At 36.4% G+C, this 12057-nt stretch overlaps 3 protein-coding genes across 3 annotated transcripts; 2 read left to right on the top strand and 1 right to left on the bottom strand.

Moving 5' to 3' along the window:
- On the top strand, window positions 1-936 carry LOC308258034 (olfactory receptor 5L2-like; the record flags this gene model as incomplete). The annotated part of the gene is made up of 1 exon (XM_080688265.1): window positions 1-936. One exon carries the CDS (start codon window positions 1-3, stop codon window positions 934-936), a length of 936 nt encoding a protein of 311 aa, XP_080544391.1.
- A 7230-nt stretch (window positions 937-8166) lies between these two features.
- LOC308258035 (olfactory receptor 5I1-like) lies at window positions 8167-9102 on the top strand (the record flags this gene model as incomplete). The annotated part of the gene is made up of 1 exon (XM_080688266.1): window positions 8167-9102. One exon carries the CDS (start codon window positions 8167-8169, stop codon window positions 9100-9102), a length of 936 nt encoding a protein of 311 aa, XP_080544392.1.
- A 2028-nt stretch (window positions 9103-11130) lies between these two features.
- LOC308233762 (olfactory receptor 5W2-like) lies at window positions 11131-12057 on the bottom strand (the record flags this gene model as incomplete). Its single annotated transcript, XM_080640708.1, has 1 exon — window positions 11131-12057. The coding sequence occupies one exon, from the start codon at window positions 12055-12057 to the stop codon at window positions 11131-11133; it is 927 nt and encodes a 308-aa protein (XP_080496834.1).

The following is a 12057-nucleotide window of genomic DNA, read 5'->3' as shown; positions in this document are numbered from 1 at the left end:
ATGGGGGAGGGGAACTGCACCACTGTGACAGAGTTCATTCTTCTTGGATTATCTGATGTCCCTGAGCTGAGAGTCTTTCTCTCCCTGCTGTTCCTTCTGATCTATGGAGTCACAGTTCTGGGCAACCTGGGCATGATTGCACTGATTCAGGTCAGCTCTGGACTTCACACTCCCATGTACTTTTTTTTGAGCCACTTGTCCTTCGTGGACTTTTGCTATTCCACGATCATTGTGCCAAAGATGCTGTTCAACATGCTAAACAAGGATAAAACCATCTCCTTCCTGGGATGTATGATGCAATTTTATTTGTTTTGTGCTTATGGAATCACTGAGGTCTTCCTGCTGGCTGTGATGGCCTATGACCGCTTTGTGGCCATCTGTAACCCACTGCTATACATGGTCACCATGTCCCGGAATCTCTGTGCGGAGCTGGTGTCTTGCTGTTACCTCATTGGAACTGTGTGTTCTCTGATTCACTTGTGTTTAGCTCTTGAGATCCCATCCTTCAAATCAAATGTGATTAACCATTTCTTTTGTGATCTGCCCCCTCTCTTATCTCTTGCATGCACTGATGTCTTTATGAATGAACTGCTGCTATACATTGTAGCCACTTTCAATGAGATAATCACCATTATGATCATCCTCACCTCCTACTTGTTTATTCTCATCACCATCCTCAGGATGCACTCTGCAGAGGGAAGACACAAAGCCTTTTCCACCTGTGCCTCCCACCTCACAGCCATCGTTGTCTTACAGGGAGCAATCCTTTTCTCTTATTGCCGGCCCAGTTCTGCCAACAGTGTGGATACAGATAAAGTGGCGTCAGTGTTTTACACTGTAGTGATTCCCATGCTGAACCCCCTGATCTACAGCTTGAGGAACAAGGACGTGAAAGAAGCTCTCAAGAAAGTTTTGAGGAGCTCTTTTCTTAGCTAATTCCGGGTTTCATCAGAGATCTTTAAAGAGAGCTTATTGGGGTGGATATTATAGAAAAGCAAAAGGAGGGATTTTACATGCTAGAGATCTATGCATGCTTTCTTGTTTTCCATGCTTCTGTCTTATTAAAGCCATATTTTAATAATATTTTTTGCCTGTAATTATTTTTCATCAATTAATTTATTGAAATTTATTGTTGTGACATCCTATATAATAAGGAGCTAATAAGCTAATTAGACCGAACAGCAGAAAGACCATCTGGATGACCTTCTGGACAGAGCTGGGGCTGCAAGGGGCTGCAAGGGCTGGCTGGGGCTGAGAGGGGCTTTGAGGGCCAGCCAAGGCAGCCGGGGCTGCAAGGGCTGAGCCCCCTTGCACGAATTTTGTGCATTGGGCCTCTAGTTGGTTAATAAAATTATATAGGTTTCACCCTAGTTGGTTTGGCTCAGTGGATAGAGCATTGGTCTGTGGACTAAAAGGTCCAGGGTTTGATTCCAGTCAAGGGCACATGCCTGGGTTTCTGGCTCGATCTCTAGTAGGGGACGTGCAGGAGGCAGCCAATCAATGATTCTCTCTCAACATTGATATTTCTCTCTCTCTCTCTCTCTCTCTTTCTCTCTCTCCCTCTCCCCTCCTCTTTGAAATCAATAAAAAAATATTTTTAAAAAATCATATAGGTTTCAAGTGTACAATTCTGACACATTATCCTTTTGCCCACCACCTAAAGTCAAATCTTGTTTCATCACCATATATTTGACCCCCTTTACCCTTTATTACACCCCACACCTCTCACTTTGGTAACCACCACACCGTCTGGATGTCTACGAGTTTTTGTTAGTTTTTCTTGTTTGTTGCTTTCAGTTTAAAGCTATACCTTATTATTTTTATTGGCTAGTTCAGCTGTATCTGCTACCTTGGCTGCTATTCTCCAATCTCTAATTGCTCTGAATGGGTTTTGGGTGTGGTATTGTTAGCATGAATTTTTTGTTTTGAGATAATGTCAATATATTTCTAGCAAAGTGCACATAGACAGATGTCTTTATCATCCTTAATGAATACAACTATTTTTATTAAACTGACTTCATTTTTTAACATGGCATGAGTATACATTTGTCTCATATTATGTGTTTTCTCATGAAAATTTGTAGTGAATTTCCTGTATGTTTATGTGTATTTGGGGTATTACTTTTCAGTCATTTATAATTATTTTATTTTTTAGTACGCTTTTTATTGCAAGATTATAACTTTAGAGCTTTTAAAACCTTTTTTTGCAAAATAGAGATAATAACACTCTAATATAATAACATTTTCATAAAAATCTAATGCTGTATCTTAGTTCTTAGCATAATAAATGGTATAACTGATTAATACATTATCAGCTGTTATTGCTAGTTTTTACTTTTACCTTTTGTTCTCTCTTTTACTTTAATACTGGATTAAGCAGGTAGATCATGCTTTTGATTCCATACCTTTTTAAAGTTTCTATGTCTTTGTTAATTTTTTTAAATTCACTCTGGCTCAAATTATTTTAAGCATTCACTATATTTTGTAAATCTATTATATTCTAAATCTGTTGTATTAGTTTCCTATGGCTTATGAACAAAATTACTGCAAATTTGGTAGATTAAATAATAGATCTTCCCTTATAGTTCTGAAGTTCATATATTTGAAATCAATATCATTGGGCCAACATCAAGGTGTCAGGAAGACTACAGCACTCTCTCTGGGGCTAGGGGACAATCCTTTATCTCTTTCAGCTTCTGGTGGCTGCAGACATCCTTGACTTGTGACCATATCTTTTTTTTGGGGGGGAGGGTATAGCAAAGGTAGACATTTAATGAAGAACAAGTACAGACTCCTACATGGAGAAATGGAAAGATTCTCACAGCACAGACTCCCACATGGGAAGGGGAAAAGAGTCCCTCGTGACTATATCATTTTAATCTTTAAGGCTAGCATCTTCAAACTATTCTATGTTCCAGTTTTAGTACATCTTCTCATGAATGTGTGTGTGTGTGTGTGTGTGTGTGTGTGTGTGTGTGTGTGTGTAAAACAACCTTTGGCCTCTCTATTCTAAGGACATCTGTGATGGCATCTAGAGAGCACCCGGATAATGCAGAATAACCTCCTCATCTCAGTGCCATTAACCTAATCACATCTCTAAACAACCTTTTTTTTTTCAAATGAGGTGGCACTTTCAGGTTCCAGGGATTAGAACCTGAAATATATGAGGGTACATTTTAAAGTTTAACACACCCATCTGTTTAAGGCTAAATCATAATTTACCTTTTCTATGTTCCTACATTGTTAACGTTTTGTTTGTTTTATTATTTCTTAACATATCCTTCGGTATTTGTTATTGTCCATGTATTTATTAAGGTCCCTTATTCAATGCAATATAATAAAGAAGAGCACTTGACCCGAGATTAAACACCTGGGGGCCAATTCAGATCTTGATGAATGATTTTGAGGAAGATGCTCAAATTTACTTAATCTTGGGTCTCTCAAATATAAACTGGATAACCTGCCAGCCTCAAAGAGTTATTGTTGAACTTAAGTATAACATACTGCAAGGACCTGGCCCATAAAACACACTCTTATGAATGTTTCTTAATAAGAACATTTTGAGAGCAAGGGTAATTTAAAATATTCCAGTATTACTGGCAAAGACAGCTACTCAGTGTTTTTTTAAATAAGTAAGGACTAACAGAATGAAGATATGTTCTACTTATGATAAAAAATGGCATGGTTCTGCATTGGTTTTTGAATACATTTTGTTTTTTGTTAATCCTCACTAAAGGATATTTTTTCCATTGATTTTTTTTTTGTGTGTGTGTGAAAGGGAGGTGGGGCGGGAGAGAGAGGAGAGAGAGAAACATCAATGTGAGAGAACCACACATCAATTGGTTGTCTCCCACACATGCCCCAAGGGGGGCAAGGAACCTGCATCCCAGATAATGCCCTTGACTGAAATCAAACCCATGACCCTTCGGTTGGCAGGCCAACACTCTAAACACTGAGAAACACCAGACAGCACTCAAATACTTTCAATGGAGTGACGTTTCCCATATCACCTATGAGAATTTGCATTTTAAGATGAAAGGAGAAAATAGTTTACCTTTGGTTTTCTAATTAGAACAGGGTTTTTCAACCTTACTACTTGTAACATTTAGGGCCAGACAATTCTGTTCTATAGGGTTTTTCCTGTGCGTTAAGGGGTATTTAACAGCATCCTTGGCCCCTACCCATTAGATGCTTGACCCACCCTTCGTCACATTTGTGACAAGCAAAAATGTCTCTAGACATCGTCAAAACTCCCCTAGAGAGCAAATCCTGATCTGGAGTCACTAACCTAGAGTGTGTCAATGTGCTTGAGCTCTGGTCTCTCAGAGGAACCTTCAGTATTGAACTTCTCTGTATTTAAGAACCATTTACAGCTCCCCAGGCCCCCAAATTTTAGCCAGTTACTAATTCGATCTCTTTCCAGAATCTATTATGTCCTTTTCAGAGATCTTTGGTTTTAGGGCTTTAGGGACACAGAGTTACTCTTACTTTAGCATGGATAATAATTGGTCTCCATATCTTTTGAAGATGTAAGCATACTTTTGGTACCTAAAAGCTGATTGTTTTGTTTTATTAACAAAAAAGAAATCACATTATATTCACCTTCACAAAATCTTGGAATGTCAGATTTCTATTTTCTTCCCAAAGTTTCTTTATAGGTAACACTCCCAGTTGTCTGGGAATAACCGAGAAACACTGAGTGCTTCTCAGACATGTCTGAAAAGCAAGCACATAAAAATTTCCCATTTCTTTAAGCGATTTTACTTTACTACATATATAAACTGGCTACTCCCTTATTTGCAAACTATAGGAATTGATATAGTATTTATCATCCTCTTACTTATTGCATTTCAATTTCCTGGTGGGCACCCAGCCTCTCATGTTCTTGGTGAGTCTTTGTTTTTGCACCAATGGGATTTGATGAAGTGTTCATGGCTAGCCATTGAAGACCCAGTGATTGCTTTCTGAGTGGACACTGGGGACTAGTGATTTAAGTGTAGGATTTTCTTGGTTTTTTTGGAAAAGAAGAGTTTCTTTCTTCCGAGATTAATCCTCTGGGAAGATAGAAGCTTAAATTTTTCTCCTCATTGGGTACTTGTCAAAATCCTTAATGTTCCATTGAAATTATCCTTCTTTTCTCTGTAGAACACTGCCTGACACAACATATTCACAGAGTACATGTGTTTATTTAATGAAGACTCTGGGGTCTATTCTGGCCTTGGATAGGCAGAATTCCGTTTCAACATGATGCACATATAACACATACCAGAGTCATTAACTTTGTTTATAATTGTTTTTTTTATCTACATGTTGACTTTCAAGATCTCTAATTCTCAACGACCTGATAGATACATTTTTACTTCTTTCCCAACAAAATGGGATTTGGTGAGGTGTTCATGGCTAGCTATCGAGTTTTTCCACCATCTTATCATATAGCATATTCTGTTGTTTCATAAATTGGTTTAATAAATGAGCTGGTTAAATCAAATTAGATAGCAAATATCATAATCCAATTTTATGTATAACAGTTTATTATTTTGAGAGCCAATATTTTTGGAGACACTCTCAAGGTGTAGAAAAACACATTACATCATTTCATTTTTGTTTAATCAGCTCCTCAGTAGAACTGTCTAATTGCTCACATAAATTTTTCCACTGGGATTTGGATATCAGAGTGTGTGTTCCTGGGATTTGATGTGAGCTCAGAAAGCTAATTTCAAAGCTTCAAAGCAAAATATAAAAGGTCTTGCATTATCTAAGGGAACCATAGCCTTCCTAAGGGAGGCACAACTTTCTTCTATGAGCACAGAAGGCCTACCCAAATGGATTATAACAAATTTGGCAATGGTCAATTTTTAATCTTTAAGTCACACAATTAATTTTCCAGTAAAAATTGAACTGATACTGACAACAGTATAGTAAGAGGTGAGTGAAAAAGATAATGACCTGATAAGTGTTCTTACCTTAAACCTAGGATATAAGAGCTTGATGAGATTTTAGGTGCTTATCTTCTTATAGTCACTTTACACATGGGAAACTGATGTTTTGAAGAAAAATTCCTGGGATAACACAGCTTTTAAATCATCAAGGTATTTTCGACAAAAACAATAGAGTAACAACCAAAAAAAGTGCATGTTTAACATGTGATATTCCTAAAACAATGTTCAGGATTATTGGAGGGGATTTAATGAAGAAAGGAGACATCAAAGCTATCACAGGGAATAGAGAAATAAAGTCTATTATACATTGAAAAATATTAGATTTAACATTAGGATGTAGTTTGGGATGTGGATCAAAAAGAATTTGCTATTGTTCAGACAAAAACCCTACTTCACTTAGTAAGCTGAAATGAGAAAGTGGAAACCAATGCAGATGCATATAAGGAAACATGGAAGTGAATGAAGGAAAATAAATAAAAGTAAGTACAGGGCAACATTTTTGAGGATGAAATTGATTTAGATGTTGCTATGTTCTGACAGTTTATAAGAGAAAGATTATTAATAATAGTAAAGATTATAGCAATAATTAATAAGTATCTTAATTGATATAAACAGAATTCAGTGGTGCAACATTGGAGAGATTAACTCAGAGAGAAGGGACACAATTTTCCCAGAAAAGGAAAGGAGGGAGACAAGGAATTACTGATGAATTCAAATGCTTATACAATGACAAGATGGGACAGTTGAGGATAAACTTATTTGGTATTCTATATTTTCTCCACAAAATAGAAATCATTTTCTGGTAGTGAGAAAAAGGTCATAGAATTAGACCTAAAAAGAAATATGAAGGTTTGCAATAGTTATTACATGAGGGAAACAAATGTGTATAATATGAAATGTTAAGGAACAATTATATATAAATATATGTAATATAAATCATATATATACACACACATACATGTGACTAAATGTGGTGAATTTTATATAAGTATAAAATGAACATGTGTCAAATATTTTACTTAATTCATTGGTTTAAAAGATAATTCAAAGAATTATAGATCAGACATTCTACAAATAAATACAAAATTGGCTTTTTGCACAGTGGGGGAGGGAAATCAATTGTCTACACTGGACAAAATATGTATGTATATAGTCAAGTATCACTTGAATTGCTATCAATTATCTACAACTTACAGATTTGTAAACTAGAGCAAAGACAAGGAAAGGCAGAGATCACTCAGAGAGGTAGGTAGGAAAGACTTTTCAACATCTTTTACAATTTTTCACTACAGACAATATAGAAACATTTCTGGATATCATTATCCTATTGCCCGGATTGAATTTAATGGATTTGTAAGCATGGGAATTTCTCTAGCTATATTCCATAGCTCAGATTCCAGATAAGATAAAATGTCTGAATGGACTTAGAATTGCTATGTTGCCAACTTAGAAAAGAGAAATCACAAGATGCTGAGGATATGGAGGCTGGAGAAGAGAATTTAACACATAAGTTGATAAGAAAGGTACTGTTGTTCTCCTATTATAGATTATGAAACTGAAAGTCAGTGATTAATTGGCCTGTCTAAGGTTTCACAACCGGTAGGTGACAGAGTTAGGAGTCAGAGCCACTTTTATAACTAATTCAGAATCTTCTTTCTGTTACCAGTGGATTTCAAACAACTCTAAGGAGTTCCTTCGTTCCTTAGAGGCGAAGCTAGGTATCAAGATGAGAAATACCTTTACCTATACAATATGTTTTATCTGTTGTGGAAATAAAAACAACACAAATAGAAATAGAGGCTACTTATTCAGAGTTTGCTATGTAATAAAGTGGTTAACTAGTATTACTTGACATTGGTGGAAGATGAGGGAGTTGAAGAAAATAAAAGAGTGAAGCCCAGGTTTAGAGCTCAACAACTGGTTTGATGGTGGTGCCATTTAATGTGGAAAATAGTAGCTTTAATTTTATTAACCAATGTCACACCAATAAATTTAATGGAAAAAAAGAAGTGAAATTTATCAATTTAATAAAAAAGGAAAATCTATGCTTTATACTACATTAACTGTAGAAATGCCTAGAAGTTATCAGGATGCCCAAGTAGATTTAAAATTACTCTTCTATTTATTTTGACCATTTTTTTTCTATTTTTCATCAGTGTTGAACTTATAATTACTATTGCCATCGTTACTCTGCCTCAAGTTCAGAAGTTCAGGAGCACTGCAGAGAATGGAGTTGGAGAATGGCACTGTGATGACTGAGTTCTTTCTCTTGGGATTTAGTGACCATCCAGAACTTCAGAATGTTCTTTTTGCTGTGTTTTTTTCCATCTACTCTGTTACCCTGACAGGGAACCTTGGGATGGTTTTATTAATCACAACCAGTTCCCACTTGCACACCCCTATGTACTTTTTCCTCTGCATGTTGTCCTTCATAGATGCATGCTACTCTTCTGTCATTGCCCCCAAATTACTTGTGGACTTGGTTTCCAACAAGAAGACCATTTCTTACAATGGCTGTGCTGCACAGTTATATTTTTTCTGCTCTTTGGTTGACACAGAATCTTTCCTCTTGGCTGCCATGGCTTATGACTGGTATATAGCAATCTGCAACCCACTGCTGTATACTGTTATTATGTCTAAGAGGATTTGCTGTCAGCTTGCTATTGGAGCATTTTTGGGGGGCACCATGAGCTCAGTTATTCACACCACTAATACTTTCCACCTGTCTTTCTGCTCCAAAGAAATTAACCACTTTTTTTGTGATATCTCCCCACTCTTTTCTTTGTCCTGCACTGACACTTACAAGCAAGACATTGTCCTGGTAGTCTTTGCTAGTTTGGTGGAAGCTATCTGTCTTCTAACGGTTCTTCTCTCTTATGTCTGCATCATAGCAGCTATTCTTAAAGCAGGTTCTGCCGAGGGAAGAAGAAAAGGGTTCTCCACTTGTGCTTCCCATCTTACTGTGGTCACTATTTACCATGGGACCCTCATCTTCATTTATTTGCGTCCCAGCACTGGTCATTCACTGGATATTGACAAAGTGACCTCTGTGTTCTATACATTGATTATACCTATGTTGAACCCCTTAATCTATAGTTTAAGGAACAAAGATGTAAAGAATGCCTTTAGGAAAGTGATTAGCTCAAAATTTCTTTCTCTTTAAGAAAGGATGAAAATGGGCCTGACAAGTTTTCAACACTATCTATATTTTATATTTGGTTCTAAACTATTAGAAGTTAATTTAATATGGATGTTCCCCAAATCTGTGGGTAGCGAAGCCTCAACCACAGAATAGAGCATGATGTCATGGACAATAGCATTCTTTCTTTCAGTGCCAGGAGTTGAGTGACAGATAGGGTGTTAATTGGCTAAGGTCATAGAGCTGACAAGCAAATGATATTATACTTGAACTCAGATATGAACTCATGTCAGCTTTACTTCAAAGTCTAGTTTTTATCTTATACCTTCTCCCATCAGTATCATTTTCTTACAATGAATATAAATAAAAAAACAAACCCAAAAAACCTGGTATCCTAACCATATGTAAAGGCAATTAAAATCTTCAGAAAATATTTAAAATACATATTTGAAATATTTTTGTTTATCTTAAATCTCTGTTCAGTAATGCAAGACTAGTAACTTGCTGAAAACTGAATATTTTTAATGTGTTGTTTTATTCTCATGATGTTTTGAAGTTCATAATAGCTCATGTTATACAATACAGGTATATATAAAATTACGGAAGAGGATTTAAGTAACCCATTATTTCATGTTTCTTTTTTGACAGCCACCTAAATTAAAATGAATACTCTCGATAATCTGAAATTGTGTTGTTTTTCATAACTGGATAAATTCTTAATTGATCACAGAGCTAACAACATATGCAATAAACTTAGTTTTTAGGGTAGATTATAGGATTAACTAATATTCATCTACTCATCAATGGTTTGTTTAAAATATAGTTACTGTTTATTTCACAGATACACAGAGAATAAATATAAATAAGTACAAATGGATTATCAATATAAATACTATGTTGTCATTGGTTTTTATTTCATTGAACCATTATTAAGTTAATAAATCTATCTTTTAATTTAAACTGTATAAGTTGGGCATTTTGCTTTCTCTATTTATTTTAACTAGTAAAATGCTATGAACACAAGGGAAATGAAGTCCTCTTTTCCATTGGCCTTTGGAAAAGGTCCAGTCCTTTATTCCCAACTTCCATGTATGCAATTTCTGTACAGTTGTCAATAGCATCATGTCTGTTCTCCAGGGTGAGGCAAGAAGGGAAATACACAGGCTGATATGAAGACTGTGAGGTTTAATAAAAATCTAGAGCTGCTGATTTGGGGTTTGTCTATTGATATAACTGGGCCAGAATGATGAGAAATAGAGGATCCAAGAATATTTTTACATCATATAATTTTCCCCTGATTCTTATCACATCCAACACCAAAAGACAAGAAGTTCAGATAGATTTCATCTAAGATGAAGATATCAGAATAAAATTGAACAAGAAAATTCCTTTTTGCATCATATTTCAGCCTACACATTAATATTAACCAAGTATTTTGAAAGCTGTCCTGGAACTGGGCATTATTAACAGCAAAGGAGAAATGATGGTGAACAAAGTAGGCAAGGGTTGTGCCTTTATGGAACTTTGAGTATAGGAGATTTCTGATTTATTTTTATTTATTTACTTACTATTTTTGTCCCTTTAAGTGTTAGGATAGAATATTTATAGGGTGATATACCTAGCACATAGGAAGGAGACAAACCTTCCTATGTACTAAACCTAATTTAACCCATTTAACCTCCCTCTGACTGAAAAAGTTTATTATATAAAGAATCTTAAGGAGGACATTTGAATTGACAAGAGAGAAGTAGTTGTTATTTGCATGATGTCTCACTTGGACATACTCATGAATAGAGAATGTAAGTATGAAAAGATTCTCTTTGCAAAAGAGTGAAGTGAAATGAACCTATTATTACTTGCCCTGAGTTGGGAGAAAAAGCTAAAAGCAATAATTAATGCACCTTACTTGCAATTCATACACAAAGGTAAGAAATGGGAAACATTCTGAAGTTTGTACTAGAGACTACAGGAACCTATGTCACAGTACTTTAAGCTTAGTACTCAGAATCTTTCAATAAATCCTTTTGGGTAAACATACTTTCACTCAGAACATTACTTAGTGCCAACTGCTTTTTTCAAGGCACCTTTCACATCCTTATTCCTTAAGCTGTAGATCAGTGGGTTTAACATAGGGATGACAACTGTGTAGAAAACAGAAGCCATTTTGTCCGTGTCCATGGAGTAACTCGTGCTGGGTCGGAAATACATGAACAAGAGTGTACCAAAAAATACCGCCACAGCGGTTAGGTGGGAGGCACAGGTAGAGAAGGCTTTGTGTCTGCCCTCTGCTGAGTTCATTCTAAGGATTGTAGTTATGATGTAGCTGTAGGAGAGGAGGACAGTGATGATGCTGGACCCAACAACACAGCCAATGAGAGTAAACATCACTATCTCATTGATGGTTGTATCTGAGGAGGACAGAGCTAGTAAGGGTGGGATATCACAGAAAAAGTGATTGATGATGTTGGAATTGCAGAATGATAATCGAAATGTGCAACAGGTGTGGATGGACGAATCCACCAAGCCCGTGATGTAGGCAATAGTCACAAGCTGGGTGCAGATGCTTCTGGACATGGCAGTTGTATAAAGAAGTGGATTACAAATGGCTATGTAACGGTCATATGCCATGGCAGCCAACATGAGACATTCCACATCTGCAAAAGCACCAAAAAAATACATCTGAATGGCACATAAATTATATGGAATAGTTTTTTGCTCAGATAAGAAATCAACCAGCATCTTGGGAGCGACAGTGGAGGAGTAGCAGACATCACAGAAAGACAGGTTGCTCAGGAAATAATACATGGGCGTGTGGAGACTGGGGTCCATGTTGATCAGCAGGATCATCCCTAGATTGGCAATCACGGTGATGCCATAAATCAGCAGGAAGAGCACAAAGAGCCCCTGCTGCACATCCTGTCTGCCAGAAAGTCCTAAGAGTATGAAGTCAGTAAACACAGTGCAGTTCTCAGCAGCCAT

Source organism: Plecotus auritus (assembly GCF_963455305.1).
Source record: "Plecotus auritus genome assembly, chromosome: 9".
Taxonomy (NCBI): Eukaryota; Metazoa; Chordata; class Mammalia; order Chiroptera; family Vespertilionidae; genus Plecotus; species Plecotus auritus.
This window is presented reverse-complemented; position numbering and strand designations above follow the sequence as displayed.